At 47.7% G+C, this 16,327-nt stretch overlaps 2 protein-coding genes across 3 annotated transcripts; one reads left to right on the top strand and one right to left on the bottom strand.

The window, feature by feature from the left end:
* The first annotated feature begins 3,184 nt into the window (after window positions 1-3,184).
* SYNGR2 (synaptogyrin 2) lies at window positions 3,185-8,241 on the top strand. The gene is made up of 4 exons (XM_082213358.1): window positions 3,185-3,349; window positions 5,314-5,551; window positions 7,026-7,165; window positions 7,784-8,241. The coding sequence occupies exons 1-4, from the start codon at window positions 3,242-3,244 to the stop codon at window positions 7,982-7,984; spliced, it is 687 nt and encodes a 228-aa protein (XP_082069484.1). The 5' UTR covers window positions 3,185-3,241; the 3' UTR covers window positions 7,985-8,241.
* A 1,288-nt stretch (window positions 8,242-9,529) lies between these two features.
* TK1 (thymidine kinase 1) lies at window positions 9,530-15,425 on the bottom strand. 2 transcript variants are annotated; one of them, XM_082213356.1, is made up of 7 exons: window positions 15,268-15,425; window positions 14,673-14,704; window positions 13,768-13,881; window positions 13,369-13,462; window positions 11,080-11,169; window positions 10,878-10,997; window positions 9,530-10,743 (listed from the first exon to the last, which is right to left on the bottom strand). In XM_082213356.1, the coding sequence occupies exons 1-7, from the start codon at window positions 15,331-15,333 to the stop codon at window positions 10,555-10,557; spliced, it is 705 nt and encodes a 234-aa protein (XP_082069482.1). In that variant the 5' UTR covers window positions 15,334-15,425; the 3' UTR covers window positions 9,530-10,554. The 2 variants fall into 2 exon arrangements, with proteins under 2 accessions (XP_082069482.1, XP_082069483.1); XM_082213357.1 differs by having other exon boundaries at window positions 15,246-15,381.
* Between the last annotated feature and the right edge of the window lie 902 nt (window positions 15,426-16,327).

Raw genomic sequence — 16,327 nt, 5'->3', positions numbered from 1 at the left:
ACCCTAAGGAGTCTCAAAGCGGCTAACAATCTCCTTTCCCTTCCTCCCCCACAACAAACACTCTGTGAAGCGAGTGGGGCTGAGAGACTTCAGAGAAGTGTGACTAGCCCAAGGTCACCCAGCAGCTGCATGTGGTGGAGCGGAGATGCGAACCCAGTTCACCAGATTATGAGTCTGCCGCTCTTAACCACACTGGCTCTCAAGAAGGTCAAGAAGGCAGCAGTGGCTCTGAGGAGGTGAATGGGCTTAGGGAGCCTGGGTTATGGCAACCTCTGGCACTAGCCATGTTTCTACTGAGAGACCAGGCTGGGCTACTCTATACAGAATGGTTATTCTTTGCTCCCTGTACTGGGCCAGTGCTGGATAAAGCTTCTTGTTCCTCCTCACCAAATGAGATCTCTGGCCTTCTGTCAAAGGTGGGGGAACTACAACTCCCATCATCTCTGTTGTGACACTAGACCTGGATGGAGTGATGGGAGTCAGAGTCTAACAACAGGCTCCTCACTGCTGTTTTATATGCATCGTTCAGACATTACTTACCGTATTTTTCACCCTATAGGACGCACTTTTCCCCCTCCAAAAATGAAGGGGAAATGTGTGTTCATCCTATGGGGCGAATGCAGGCTTCAGGAAGCTATCTGCAAGCCTTGGGAGCCTGGCGCGACTTCCCGCCGGGCTCCCAAGGCTTGCGGATAGCAGCCTGTTCTGGGGGCTGGGGTCGGGGGAAGCTTGGGCTTCCCCCGGCCCAGCACCGCGCCTGGGGGGGAAAATAAAATTTTTTTTCTTTATTCCCCCCCAAAAAACTAGGTGCGCCCTATGGGCCAGTGCGCCCTATAGGATGAAAAATATGGGTACGTTGATTCTGTTTCCTAGGGCAGTTAAGACCATATTTTGTCTCCCTCTGGAATTTTAGGTGGGACAGAAATATTTAAACAAACAAATGTGCAGATAAAACATCAGTTCTGAGAGCTGAATAGCACATTCAGCTCTTCTCTGATTTAGGATAGATTTAGGACAGTGATGATTGTTGTCTGTTGTTGTTTTTGGACAAAGCTGTGGCAAAAAATTGGATTTCCTGGGTGTTTTCCATCCATTGTACTAATCCCACCCAATTATCACCCCATCTTCTTTTTCTCTCCAAGGAATCCATATGGAATACTTCCTCCTTTTGTCACTCTAGTTCAGGGGACTGTAGCTCATTAGGAGATTCTAAGTTTCAATTTTTAATTTAAAAATAAAATAAAAATTAGATCCATTTTATCCTTCACAGAGCAAACCTCTCAACAGCTTGGTTTTTACAATGAATCTATGCTACTTTCAGCTACCTCTGTGGTGCAAAAAAAAAGGTGCAGCATAATCATAATAAAGTCTTCCTGTGGTCTACTCGGATTTTGTTTGGGGAAGGGTTGTTTTTTATAGTATAACCCCAACACTCTCTAACAGGGATCCTACTGCCCTGCGTAAAAGTGCAAGCCTGAAGTCCACTGGGGTCTCCCCATCAGGTGAACTAAATAGCCATAAATCGGACAAGTTCAAAACGATTTTGAAATGGTATTAATCTACACAAAGAAAAGAAAAAGCAACACTTACAAAGCTACTTGTTTTTATGTGAAATGGTCTCTTAGCTTGCAAGCATGGGTGATGTCTGATTGCCTCAAGAATTCCACTCGGGGTGGAATTCAACACTGCACTATTACAAACATTCTGTCGGAGAAAGCATTTCAGCTTCCCAGAAACAATTCATCCTGTGCACTGTTTTAAGAATTCTCCCCCCACCCTCGAGACAATTTGAGAGGGCCCATGAATGGGAAGAGATTAGGAAAAGCACCTTTGTGCAACGCTTCCACTGACATGGTTCTTTGGGGGAATCCCACCGTCTGGGTCCGGTTTCTCTTCCTACTTCTATGATCTCTTCCAGCCTTTCTCAATCTTGGGTCTCCAGATGTTGTTGTACTACTGCAGAAATCCCCCACCCCAATGTCACTTCTGCCTTTGAAATTGCATAATGTCAGGGTAAATCTGGACGTATGGCAGCCCTGCATAATTCTCTAGGGGAAGCCATATGCTTAAAATGTATGGGGTTGCATTCTGTTAGCACGAGGATTACTGCCAGTGCAAAGGGACTTCACTCCGTCCCCTCTCCTTACCTGAGCACTATCTAAATCTGTCGTAGGTGTTTCCCCAACCTTCCAGAGAAGATTTGGGGAGGGTACAAGACGGGGGGGGAGGGGTAAAGTCTGCCTCGTTTCTTAAATGAATGTGCCTGCAACAAGACTCACTGCATGCAGTATGAGATTTAAGCTGATGTCCATATCCTTCTTTCTAGTTCTCAGTCTTTTATTTAGCATGGAACAGTATAAATGAGGAACTGACGTTTTCATGCCTTTGTACACCAAAATAAGATCTAAGGCAGAGACAAGCTGAAATACGGTTTTCTATTTTTTCCTTTGTACGGTAGACTAGTTTCTACTTGCGCACACCGCACTCTGACCCCATCTGCGTTATTCGTGTCAAAGTAGCGCCATAGCACTTTAAGCAGTCGTGGCTTTCACCCAAAGAATCCTGGGAACTGTAGTCCGTTAAAGATGCCGAGCATTGTTAGGAGACCTCCTCTTCCTATCACAAAGTTACAATCCCCATTCAAACTCTATTCTAGGGGATGCTAGGAATTATAGCTCTCTGGTGGGGAAAGGGGGTCTCCTAACTTCCCTCATCACTCTTAATCTACAGTTCCCAGGATTATTTTTTTTGGGGGGGGCGGTTTCTTTAGTGGCATACAGCTTTAAACGTATAGCGCTGGTGGGGTCTTTGTCCTCCATCCAGAGAAGCAAAGAGGCATTGTCAAAGTTGAAAGAGCGAGCAAAAAACAAACATCTAAGAGAATATGAAACGGCGCTGGTGAGGAGGGGTGTAGCCTGGGCAGGGTTGTAGGTTGGGGAAAGCTCCGGGCCTGCCCGAGACTCTCTATCCCTGAAGCACGTCTTGCACCTTAGTTCCACGCGGCCATAAATCTGAAACCCAGCTTGCGAAGTGCGCTGAAGCACGAGAAACCGGCGCCGCTCTCAAGGCAGGAAACCCGGCGGGCGCGACCCTCGTGGCTTCCACGGTCCCGGGTCGGCTCTCCTCCCCTGGGGGCGGAGTGGGAAGGCGGGGCTTGCGGACGCGCAAACACAAGTCGGGGCGAGGCGGGCACCGCGAGTTCCGGGCCGGGAGAGGGGCAGCAGAGCGCGGCGCCTGAGTCATGGAGAGCGGCGACGGCGGCGCCTACGGAGCTGCCAAGGCGGGCGGCACCTTCGACCCGTGGCGCTTCTTGCAGCAGCCGCAGGTCATCGCGCGCATTCTGAGTGCGGTGAGTGGCGTCGGGCCGGGGCTCCCGGAACGCAGCGCGGAAGTTGGGCTCTGAACTTTTGCAGAGGCCGCCCGGCTCCTTCCCGACCCCGGGCAAGTCGGCGCGCGCCCCCCCCCCCACGCTGCGCTTGGCCGCGAAGGAGGGCGAACTAGTGGCCCAGGTGAGGCTGGCGTAGCTGAGGCGTGGCCGTTAGGCACCTGGGCCGTGTCTCCTGCCACCGACAGCAGCGCCCTAGGAGGGGAAGTAGTTGAGGCGGAGCAATGCAGTGTCATGCAGCGCCGTCGGGAATGGAGACACCTGCTGGAGGCCCCGGGCGTCGGCTAGGAGGAGTCTCTCCTTGTTGTTCCGCTTCTGAAGAAGACGCGTGGCCAAGTCCTCTGGAAATTATCCACTTCGGGCCAGTGGCGGGTCCCTCCGCTCTCGGCCCCCGAGGCCGCATACAGACGGCAGGTGCGCCCTGTCGGCGCGTCTCCCGCGCTGCGCCCCGTCTCTCTCGGCCGGTGGGGAGCCCCGCGCGTGGGAACCGGGCAGGGGCCGCTTCTGGTTGTTGGCTCGCCTTCGGCCGCTGCCTCGCTCCCATTCACTTACTTAGGATTGGGCAACTCCGCCGAATAAAGTCCATCGCTTTGTTGTTGCGGGTTGTTTGAGGAGAAGCAGCCTGGTCATATGGCTGTCAGCTGATAGGCCTTGAGCCGAGCTAGGCTGCTGCCTTCCTTGCCTTTTGACGGGCTGGCTCAAGGCTTCTGGGTCTGTAACACAAAGAGGAACGCCCTTCCCTATGGGCAGCGTTTGTAGATGGAGAGAAACTCAGATATATGGAGTATTTGCTTGGCAGTAAGGAAGAGCGAAACTGCTTAGGAAGCAGCTGGCTCCCGAGTTTTGCTAGACCCAGTAAGACAGATCCTTTCATGGCTGGTTCCTCCAAAAGAGCCTTTCCCAAGCTTGGGTCTTCAGCTGTTTTGGACTACAGTTCCCATCATTCCTGACCACTAGTCCTGATAACAGGCGATGGGAGTTGTAGTCCAAAACCAGCTGGAGACCCAAGTTTGGGAAGCTCTGCTCCAAACATTCTGAGGGAGAGTTATGCTTCTAGTCTTCTGGTTTTCAGTGAGGGTTCTAGCAGCATCTTCCAGATGTGATGTGAAATTCTGTCAATAATGGCACTCCTTAAGGACAATCTAAAAGTATTATCAGGTACTTATAATGGGAGGGGGCAGACACGGAGGGTTGGAGTTATGTAGGAAATCATGTCATGTTAGCAGAGGTTAATATGCCTGAGTCCTGCCTTCCTCATTTGAAAGACATTTTCTTGAGAGGTGAGCAAGTGCACTTCAAGTGTGCTTGATTTTTGACCTGTGGCTGAGAGCAGCTTGTTACTGGTGAGGAGAAAATGACAGCTTTAAAATTAGTTGGGGAGGTGGAGAGATCTGTCTGAACCCTGAAGCGGCTTTGTCTGAAAAGTCAAGAGGGAAGGCTCCTCAGCCATTTGTATGGTTCTCTTTCTGGGATGCACTGATCTCCAGTGCCAACTCCTTATCTTAGCTGGCATGATGTCTAGCACCCAGCTATAATTATTACTCCTCTTTTCCTTAGGGTGAGGCTTGAACTATTGAGGCCTCTGCTGCTCCGTACTTTGTTCAGAATGAATGCAATGCATTTCTCAGCTGTGCACAAAGATGCAGGTTGGGACCTTGCAAGGGTAATGTTTTGCATAGAGGTGGGATTTCGGGATTTAGTGGTCCCAAGGTATGATGTTAAAAGCACATGAGGCCACCATCTTGCTGAAGCTAAGCAGGTCTGGTCAGTAACTGGATGGGTGACCACGTCAGAACATGTACACTTGTGGGTTCCATGATGGCAGAGAGATGGGATATAAATGAAATCATGGTTGATTTGTGCCTTAACGGAAGCACCTCACTACTCTGGAAGATGGTGGGTAGCATTGTACTTTTTTGTTGTTGCAGATTTTTGCACTCATTGTTTTCTCCTGCATCATTGGTGAAGGCTACACCAACCATTCTTCATCCGACAAGCTGTACTGCGTCTTCAACCACAGTGAGGATGCTTGTCGTTATGGCATTGGCATCGGAGTGATTGCCTTCCTGGCTTGTGTATTCTTCTTGATGGTGGATATCTACTTCCCACAGATTAGCAATGCCACTGATCGCAAGTACCTCGTTATGGCCGACCTGGGCTTCTCAGGTATTTCTTCTTGGGAGGTGTGACATGAAACAAGTCCTTGTGGGGAGGGAGGGCAAGGCTCCGTACATGTTCTCTTCCTCCTCTCTCTTTTCCCCACCCCCTTTGCAGAGCTGGACAATGCTTTCCCTTGTTTTGCTCTCAGTATGATGTGAGTCTGGAACAGCTCAGCTCCCCTGGCATGCTGCCTGCGAGGGCTTGTTTTGTCTGAATGAAAGTGTCTTCCAGGAGAGACTGCCTGTGTTCCTAAAAACACTGGGATGCTATATTATTGGTAAAGATTAGTGCTGGGCAAGGAGGAGATACCATTGAATGGGTGCCCCTTTGTTCCCTGACGTAAACGCCACATGCCTTAAGACCTTGAATAAAATGTCACACGTTTCTTTAAGGGGGTTTCTGGATAGCATTTGTTCTACTTTGAGAAACAGGAGATTCTGGACTCCCATTCCAAGCCTTGGCCTAGATTAACTAATACTGTAATCAAAACTTGGCCCACACATCCTTCTGAGACGGTTGCAGAATATGCCCATTTTGTTCAGTGTAAGGTCTCCTCCAGACTGTCAATACTTTGTGGGAGGGATTCAAGTGCATACCAGAAATTCAAAGCACTTTAAATCTGCAAATCAAAAGTGCTTCGCTGCCCTAGAACAATAAATCCATTAAACAAATTATGTAGTTTGGAAAGCGATGGGGAAAAAGTGTGATGCATTGAAAAGGGAGAGATAAACAAATGACTAACAGGAAGACGTGGAACATGCCACAGGCAAATCAGGGTGAATGCTCATAGTTACATAACTGCCCCCCAAAATTATAAATGAATGCTCAGTAACGATCAGACAAAAAGCCGGGAAGCTTTTGTGCAAGCAAGCTGGAAAGAATGCTCATTAAACAAGTTGTCTGGAGGATCCGTAGAATTTCCTGATAACCAGAGCACAAGTGGCAGGTATTTTATCATATAGTTGTAGCCCCAGTTGATAGCAGGAGCAGAATGATAGTGCTCTGTACTGCAGGCTTCCCCAGCCTGGTGCCCTCAGATATTGCCAACTATCTCCGACCACGGGCCATTCTGGCTGCGGTTAGTGGGTGGTGTCCCAGCACACCTGGAAGACAACAGGCCGGGGGTAAATTGTTCTCCTGTAACATCAGCTGAAGGGTGCCTGTGCGTCTGTTAAATTTGAAGAGACTGGCAGAATAACCAGCAGGTAAGCAAAAAGAAATAAGACCTACAGTTGTATCCCATGCTGTGCAAACAGAATGGGACGTTCCCCTCCTTCTGCAGCATGCCCCAAAATCAGCTCGAGGGTCCCCAAGCCTCAGGAGCTGGGAGTATTGCCTGCCTAGAAGTCTGTTTTGGCACTGAAGCTGTGACATCAGATACAGCCCTTAGAACAGGGCTTACTGTAGGCCTTCATATTCTGTTAATAAGTCACCCGCTCCCTTCCACTCTTGCTAAATATATTTCTTTCTCTTTGTGCAGCTCTCTGGGCCTTTCTGTGGTTTATTGGGTTCTGTGTGCTGACAAACCAGTGGGCATCAACACCACCCAAAGATGTAGTGATCGGCGCCGACTCTGCCCGTGCTTCAATTGCCTTCAGCTTTTTCTCCATCTTCTCATGGGTGAGTGAGGAGGACTTCTCTCTGGCCCAAGGAAGTCCAAGGCTGAAGTCAGGCAGGCTGCCAGCCCTGAACTGGGGATTGGCTATGAAACTGATAAGTAGTTTGCCAAAGCCTGTTAAACTGAGCTCAAAACAAGTAACCAGCTCAGATCTCTCTGGCATTGCCTCACAAGGTGGCCTTAGAATTTCCCTGGCCTTCCCATCCGAAACAAAGCAATGCTACTAAACTACCGTATTTTTCGCTCTATAAGACGCACTTTTTGCCTCCTAAAAAGTAAGGGGAAATGTGTGCGCGTCTTATAGAGCAAATGCAGGCTGCACAGCTATCCCTGAAGCCAGAAGGGCACCGATCCCTCTTGCTCTCCTGGTTTCAGAAATAGCCACGCAAAGCCGCTTGAGCGCAGCGGGAGCACTCCTGCCTCTTCGCTCAAGAGGCTTTGCGTTGCTTTCTTGTTTCCCTCCTCTAAAAACTAGGTGCGTCTTATGGTCAGGTGCGTCTTATAGAGCGAAAAATACCTTAGAGGGATGGCTGCATAAATGGCTGTTGCATGTGACCAACTCTTCACAGACCTATCCTCGTCCTTGCCGGCCAGAGCTAATAGCTTGTTTCTGTCCACAGGGGCTCCTGATCACCTTTGCACTTCAGCGCTACCGCATGGGGGTGCAAGATTTTGACCACAGCTACGTTGACCCAGCTCCAGGTCCTGTGCCCCCCTACTCAAGCTACCCCAATGTTGGTCATGAGAGCTACCAGCAGCCACCCTTCACTCCTCGCACTGGAGAGGACTCTGAAGGCTACCAGCCTCCCCCTGTGTACTGATTGCTACTAGCACTGTTTAAAGCAGCTCATGGGGAATAGCCACCTAAGTGCAATTGATTCACTTGCTTGGTTGGGGAAAGGCATCTACTGTGAAGAGTAAGAATGCCACAGCTTAACTTTTGTGTGTGCGTGTGCATTGGGTTCTGGGGTATCCTTGCTGTTTTTACCCTTGCAGAAAATACTTCGCTCCCCCCTCAGGGGTGTGAGAGGCTTTCTTTCTGGCCTGTGTGTGTGACGTGCAAGGCATAATAGTTGCCCCCCCCCCAAAAAAAAATACGCAGAGGATATTCAGCTAACTCTGTAACAGGAGCTAGAGATTTCATCCAGCAGTTAAGGCAAGCGTCCTGTTACATTGCTTCCTACTGCAGTTATCGTAGTGGGACCCTTGCTGCTGGCCAAAGTACTTTGTGCCTTTTGTGCAGATGCTGTTACATCCTTGACTCATACCAGCCACTGAGTGGGGTCGGGGGGGTTGGTTCCCATGGCTCCTATGGTGCTGCCTTTCTAGATAGGATAGTGCGGATGCAGTGCTTTCCTTACAGCTTTTCACTTGCTGCTGGATGGACATGATGCCAAAGCTTAGGCCTAAAGGCCCCCTCATTTCTTTTCTTTTTTTAAAAAATAACAATTTGTATATAAAGTGCTGGACTGAGCAATGTTGAATTTTTCCTGTGTGCCTTGTCTTGTTTCCCTCCCTCAATTCAGTCCTAGTTCAAGGTGGGAGGAGACCAGCTCCCTATCTGCACAGATATACTAATAGTGAAGAAACATAGCTGGGGTGGGGTGCAGGTACTACTGTTTGCTTCTTGGGGTAGGAAGCCCACTTGCACAAACCTTATAAACTGCCACACTTTCCTGGGTACCCAACAAGCCTTTCTGGGAAAGCTGTACCTTCTTAGGTTGGTTTCCCAACTGTACCTGTTGTGTGGGGCGTAACAGGAGACAACTCACCTACATGGGAAGCTATCTGAGGATTTGGGAAGTGTTCAAAATCTGTATCATGGCAGAAATAAACCTCGTCACTCCCATCACTTGGAATGCGAGATTTTATTATACATCCTCCCCATGGCTTCAGGGGAGATGTTTATGTGTGAACCCAGCTATGTGACCGAGGGCTAGCTGTGGGAAAATAATTATGCTGGCTGTAGCAAAGCAGTGGTGTAAGGTCTTGGCACCTACAGAAACAAGTACCATAAGCCTTATCTCAGCTCCTTTTTTTAGGCCGCACTTTTCACCTCCTGCTGTTCTGGGTTTTGGCCAACCAAGCACTCTAAACAGCTGATGCTGTTTCTCCCAGTGCAGCTCTTAACATGAAAGGGTGCCTGTACTATCGGGAGAAGGAGTATGGGCAATTTCAGTGGTGGTCCTACAACAAAAGTTTCCAAGCAAGAAGCAGGTCATCTTCAACACTTCTGCTGGGGAGGGGACCGAGAGCTGGATGTCTCCTACAATCTAAGTGGGGAGCCTTTAAAAACAAAATGGACACCTTGCTCTGAAGCCTGGTGAAATGATGGCGGAAATCAATAAAAAAGGTCAAAGAAGACATTCAGCACTAAGTTATTTATTAAAATAGCCAGATGAATAAAACATTTTTCTCTTAATTGATCACTATGGGAGAAGACGGCAAATATTCATGGGGAACAGAAGTGGCAGCAGAGCAGTCTTAGGGCATGTTTTAAGTGCAAAACTGATGGTTTGCTGAATCAAATGCAGAAATAGCTACTACCATTCATCATGCAGAAGACAGTAAGATCGAACTGCCAGAAGTTATACGACAGGTACATGCCCCAAGTTTCATATATAATGAACATGATTGACGCTCTCGGCCATCCTGAATAAATTAGGAAAGTAAAGGCCTGACACAGGACACAAAATCTTAAGGCCAAGACTACAAAGAACATAAGAATTGCTTATTGCCCACTTCTGGAGACACATTATATCTATCAAAGCCTTCTACAGAAAAGCAGAGGCCTCATAACTTATGCAGGATTAGTAATAATTTTGTTAGTTTGGAAGCCTCACAGAACTATGCTATATACCCAACACGTGGCTAGATGTCAGATCAGAGAGATACACATAGAATTGAGGAAATGATGTTTTGCTCAGGCAGTTAGTCTAGAGTTGGACATTATGTTCCATATTCCATGTTCAAGAAGGGTTAAAGACTGGGAAAGAGACTAGCCCTTCCAAGGTAAACTGTTTAACAAGGACACTGGTGTTTGCTGAAATAAGAGACAATGGCTTTAAGGTATAAATAATATTCTAGTTTGACTAGGAAACAGGTTCTGCTAGTGAACATAGAGGAAACTCCCAGTTCTATGAGACAGTAGGAAGTCTTTCCCCATAAATGTGAAGCCACTAAGAGGTGAGCTTGAGGTTTTTAGCACACCTAAATTAGCCTTTTGCAACATGCCCCAGCCTCATTTCCTCCTTCAAAAGCAGTTCACTCTTTCTAGTGCTTTCACTGGTATTGTCCTTTGATCCGCACACCTTTTTAACGGTATAGGGTTGGAATGAAGAACAGCGCATCAATTAACCCCACAGAAGAAAAGGGCTGTCACTTTCCTAGTTCAGTGTGATGGGCTCCACTGCATGATTTGACGAGCAGCCAAAGCCTTTCGGGAACCAGCGATATCTAGCTGCTTATTTCCTCCTGGCAGATTCTCTTTGTCATCGGTAGCCTGCTGCTGCGGCCGCTTCTTGAAGTAGCAGACACGGCAGACTGAATGGTACTTGTCTGCTCCTCCTATCACTTCCACCTAAAGAAGGAGAGAAGTGTTAATTACTCAACAGGTAAAAAGCACTTTTCTGCTGTCAGACTGATAGCAGGCACATCTCTGCCTCACAGATGGAAAGGAACCTTTCTGAGAAGGAAAGTACAGTGGACTCTTACCTCCTTCTCTGTTCCCAGCCGCTTTGTGTAAGAGGCTTCACGGTAACACTCCATGCAGACGGCGTTTAGTTTCACCACACTCTCTGCTAAAGGGACCAGCTGCAAGATGTTGCCAAAGGCCTGTAGTGAAACAACCAGATGCAACGTTGGGTTGGGACACAGACCAGCCGGAAGAGAAAATTAAGAATTTAGAGAGGTTTACCTTTCTCTGGAAGGTTGCATCAAGGGCGGCCACAATGACAGTCTTCCCCGCATTGGCCATTGCCTCACAGAACTCTACAATGTCTGGAAACTAGACAGGAACAGAGGGGGAAAGTTATGTTCCTCCACAGTGGACAAGTCGTATCTCTTAGAAATTCATAGGACTACATGTGACACAACCAGTTCTTTGGTTGTGAGGAGACGGTGAGTATTTGCATGGTACTCTTACAGTGAAAGCCTATGGGGTGGGGAGAATAGCCAATGTGGTGTGGTCTCTTGCGGTTGCTGAACTACAGTTGCCATCAGCTTCAGCCAACATAGCCAATGGTCAGGATGACAGAAGCTGTAGCTCACCCTCATTGGCTAACTCCGGCCCACACATACCCATTCAGAAATAAGCATTCATTAGGACTTGCTCGCAGGGTAATTAGTATAGGACTGTACCTTAACCCACTTACGTTTAAAGCGAAATTAAGGGAGCCAACAGGTCTCACGTTCTCTAACTGAATACTTTAAGGTATTCCCTGATGGGAACCCTATCAGCTACTGCTAGAAAGGTCTCAATTATGGGAGGAAAGGATGATGGCTTGGTGATAGATCACATGCTCTCTCTCTCTCTCTTTTTGCAGAAGGCCCCAAGATCAATACAGTGGTACCTTGGGTTAAGTACTTAATTCGTTCCGGAGGTCCGTACTTAATCTGAAACTGTTCTTAACCTGAAACACCACTTCGGGTTAAGAACTTAATTCGTTCTGGAGGTGTTCTTAAGCTGAGGTACCACTTTAGCTAATGAGGCCTCCTGCTGCTGCCGCGCCGCCGGAGCACGATTTCTGTTCTCATCCTGAAGCAAAGTTCTTAACCCAAGGTAATATTTCTAGGTTAGCGGAGTCTGTAACCTGAAGCGTATGTAACCCGAGGTACCACTATACCTGGCAAGCCTGCTGCTACCACCATCACATCACCTGAATTTCCAAAAAGTCTTTAAAGGGGTGGGCCAGCAGTAGTGTGGGCTTCTCATGGTCCAAGACAGGCAATTATCGCCCAATAAGCTTTTAAATGAAAATTGTTCCTTGCTCATCCATCTCTCCATACTCAACATGGGTGGGCTGAGATCAGTCTTGTATATATGAGTTTCTTTGTTTTCATTAAAACTCCCAAGATCTACTAATGCATTTCACATGTACAAAGCAAGAGTACATCCTCGGGGTCTCTTAACAGCTATTAGACAGCTAATTTGTGCAACAATCTGAAACACGTACTTGTTCTTAGGGAGACAAGTAACACTATATCAGATCAATCTCCACCTACTCCTGCATTCTTGACAAGAATACCAGTAGCCACAGTGCAGTCCACACCAAGAACTGACCGGTGGATTGCTCATTTACGTTTTCACCCCTGCTCTACACCCCTTTAAATTAATGTCTCTCCTAACCTTTCAGCAATGCATTGTCCAAGTTCAGCTAACACTGCCAACACGGTCAAGAAAATAACTTCCAGAGAACCCACTAGCAGCAACCTGTGTGTGTTCTAGATAAAGAGGTACTCCAATTACTGTAGGAATGTTCTTAGAATTGAACTACATTCTATTTAGCAATGATACATAAGAGCCTGCTGGATCTAGTCCAACAGCCTATTTTCACAGCGGCCAACCAGATGCTTGCTGGAAACCCACAAAGAGGACATCAGCACAACAGCACTCTAGACACCTGCGATTCCCAGTATTTGGTATTCATAGCAACCCCTTCCATGTTCCTTTATACAGTGGTACCTCAGGTTAAGTACTTAATTCGTTCCGGAGGTCCGTTCTTAACTTGAAACTGTTAACCTGAAGCACCACTTTCGCTAATGGGGCCTTCTGTTGCCGCCACGATTTCTGTTCTCATCCTGAAGCAAAGTTCTTAACCCGAGGTACTATTTCTGGGTTAGCGGAGTCTGTAACCTGAAGCGTATGTAACCCGAGGTGCCACTGTACTGTTCTGTGTAAAAGAGGACTGCAATCCTACATCTACTCAGAAGTCCCAATGAGCTCAATGGGGCTTATTCTAGGGGCATAAAATGGCAGCCCAAGTCCCCATAGAGCTGTGAAACAGACTTATGCAGTAGTGCTTGACTGCTGACCCAAGACAGATTTATTTTATTTATATATTGTCTATTTTATAAACAAGAGTAATGTTTTACAAACAAGTATACCAAGATTTCTCATGTCATCTGTATATCACAAAAACAGCATAATGTGGGAAAAATATCTACAACATGTGTTTCATTATTTAGAGAAGATAAAAGAACTCACAAACTGGCCTTCATCAATGCCAATCACAGCAGCGTTGAGGGCCTCTTGATGCACATCTTTGAGACAACAAGCTGAATAGGCTTCCATGGTATTCCTACATAGAAACAGAAATATTTGAGATAATTGGATTGCTTTGGTTATAAGCCTACTCCATGGCAAAGAGTTCAGTTTCCAGTGGCACTTGCAGAATGCTCTCAAATCTAAATAGCAGCTACGTGAGAGAAGACTTAGACAGGGAAGATGCTTGAATCCCCAGACTGAATCCCCTGAGGTCATATATTATAAAAGCATTACAGTGCCAACAGTTTAAGATAACAGTTTGTGAAAAATGGTGTGCCTGCTTGAAATTTCCCAAGCATATACACTGTATAGATTGGCCCTGACATTTTAGCAATTTACCTGTCATGTGTGGAGACACCATTGACGCAGTAGCGTGTGTCCTTGGAATACTTGATCAGCAGACATTTGTACTGTGCAATTTGGAACCGGCGGACGCGGCGCATGAGTTCAGTGCTGCAAAACAAGAATGGAGATGTCCAGTGGCAAGCATAACCCAGGAAAGCCTAACATGTTTCTGGTCAGAGAGAAACAAGCTCTTTTACTAGAAGGGCACATGTGGCTCTATTGTGAGTCAAAAAAGCTGTAGCTGCTACATGAGGAAAATTACAAAAGCACAAGACTGACTGCTTTAGTCACTTCATTACTAAAGATAACACCTACAATCGTGCAAAACACATTTCCCTCCCAGCTCTGGCGGAGACAATGCATTTTAAGAAATTGGTTTTTGTTCTAGAGAAGGCAGCACTATAAGTTTGGAGGTGAAGAGTAAAGAAATGGCAATTGCCTCTATTCAGTCCATGGGATCTACTCCTTGCCCTACAGTCTTGATTGGCTAGGGCATGGCAAGGTTTCTTTCGATTTGTCTGCCAAATGGCACGACCCATTATTTGCTCTGGTAAGAGCAAATGATGGCCAGAGCCTATTTTATAGAAAGCAAACATTTTTGGGCAAGCAAGGTGCAAATCCAGCATAGGAGACAGTGCCACTTTTGCACTCATTGAAGGATCTGCAGCCCATTAGCCCATGCCTTGATATATTTTCACCTCTAGTTTACTGACTGAGGGAGGAAGCAGTAGCATAGTGGTGATCAAGCAGGTAGAACTCCAGCAATTTGTGCCTCTTGCAGTATCCATGTCACATACAGATCAGCCACGCCAGTTAACAAAACTGAGGTGCTAAGCCCAACATCTAGATTACCAGTACATATAATAGCAGCACTTATTTCAAATCTGCAGTGTACATACCTTTTCCCGGAGAACATGGGTCCAAAGATGACCTATAGTGGTTGGAGGGGAAAATGGATTTAGGAATGTTTTCTTCTTAAAGCTAAGTACCAAATATACAGGTTGCAAGATAAATGGCTGCAGTCAGAAACACGTTGTTGAACTAGATTGAGCTCCTTTTAAGCCAGCAATCCCTACAAGAGCCCGTCCGTTATCAGAGGCAGCAGTTCTCTAAATGCCACATCCTAGGAATCCCAAGAGGGGAGATGGCGGTTGTGCCCATGCCCTTCCCATCTGCATCGTGAGAACAGGATGGTGGGCTAGAGGGAGCCTTTGGTCAGATATCCAGCTGTGTCCTTCCAGCGCCCTCACGCAGCCTTTACTCCCATTCGGAGCCGGAGAGGCGAATATCGCTTTCGCACCCCCCGTTCCGCAATCGAGGTTGCTACCCCAAACCTCTCCCTCGCTCTCCTCTCCAGTACCCCGCAAAGCCAAGGGCCCCGAAAACATCACTTATAAAGGCGAACCTCCAGCCTCAGAACTATCAGCCGCTCCCCTTAATAAACCCCTCCAGCTCAAAGCCCTGTCACATACAATGACACCAACTTCTACGTGCCTGGATCTGGCCGCGGGCCTTGAGGGGCGACCCCGGCTGCACTCCCGGCATCATCAGGCAGTTCATGGCTCCGATTCCAAGTCCTTGCCCGGGCAGATCCACCTAACGCCGGCCTTTCTTTCCCTTCGCGCGCCCGGCTCCGGCAGTTTTATACCCGGGGCAAGCACTGTCCAATCAGAACAGATCGCGCCGTTCCACAGACCAGCAAAAGGAAACCCCCTCCGCCCCTTGGCCAATCAGAGTCAAGGCGGGAAAAAACTTTCTTGAAAGTGTTTGGCAAGGGCGGAGTAGGCGCTCAAGCTATTTCCCGGCATGCTCTGCGAAAGTGAGGATTTTATTTTTTTTTAAGGGGCGGGGGAGGCACTTGTGTCCGGTCTCCTGTCATAGTTCCTCTTTCCTGACGTTTTCCCCCCTGTTTGGCAGTCGGAGAGCAGCGCCTAAAATCAGTTCTCCAGCTTTGCTTGTGCAAAGGTTGCCATGTTTTTCTTTCATCATTTCTCATTAAGAAGACGAAGAAGAAGAAGAGTTTGGATTTGATATCCCGTCTTTTACTCCCCTTCAGGAGTCTCAAAGCGGCTAACATTCTCCTTTCCCTTCCTCCCCCACAACAAACACTCTGTGAGGTGAGTGGGGCTGAGAGACTTCAGAGAAGTGTGACTGGCCCAAGGTCACCCAGCAGCTGCATGTGGAGGAGCGGGGAAGCGAACCCAGTTCACCAGATTACGAGACTACCGCTCTTAACCACTACACCACACTGGCTCTCCGAGGAACCCGCGCGTATTCGCTCAAGGTTGTGTAATTGTGTTTAAAAATGGGTGTGAGTGGGTTTCAGCCACAGCTTCTTTGTCCCAGAACTTGTGGCCTGCAGCAGCACCGAGCAGAGACTCATCCAGTCCATTGCCAGAGTTGCAGTAGTCTGGGTTGCAAGCAAAAGCGAAGATTGGCACCATTTATTGTGCTATTGCTATTGAGCTTTAACATGCGGCAAGGCTCTTTTGTTTTGCGCTGTTCAGTCTGCCATCTCCATCTTGAGATGGAGTCTAGATGCAGATATTACAGT

This window comes from Podarcis vaucheri (assembly GCF_965113315.1).
Source record: "Podarcis vaucheri genome assembly, chromosome: 2".
NCBI lineage: Eukaryota > Metazoa > Chordata > Lepidosauria > Squamata > Lacertidae > Podarcis > Podarcis vaucheri.
The sequence above is the reverse complement of the archived record's forward strand: the minus strand, read 5'-3'. Positions and strand labels throughout refer to the sequence as shown.

Excerpts from the sequence above, each read along its gene's own strand:
- SYNGR2 (XM_082213358.1), top strand. The coding sequence starts at position 3,242 with ATGGAGAGCGGCGACGGCGGCGCCTACGGAGCTGCCAAGGCGGGCGGC. Across the intron at positions 3,350-5,313 it reads TCGCGCGCATTCTGAGTGCG|ATTTTTGCACTCATTGTTTT; the intron begins GTGAGTGGCGTC and ends TTGTTGTTGCAG. Across the intron at positions 7,166-7,783 it reads TTTTCTCCATCTTCTCATGG|GGGCTCCTGATCACCTTTGC; the intron begins GTGAGTGAGGAG and ends TTCTGTCCACAG.
- TK1 (XM_082213356.1), bottom strand. The coding sequence starts at position 15,333 with ATGAACTGCCTGATGATGCCGGGAGTGCAGCCGGGGTCGCCCCTCAAG. Across the intron at positions 14,705-15,267 it reads AGGCCCGCGGCCAGATCCAG|GTCATCTTTGGACCCATGTT; the intron begins GCACGTAGAAGT and ends CAACCACTATAG. Across the intron at positions 13,882-14,672 it reads CCCATGTTCTCCGGGAAAAG|CACTGAACTCATGCGCCGCG; the intron begins GTATGTACACTG and ends CTTGTTTTGCAG.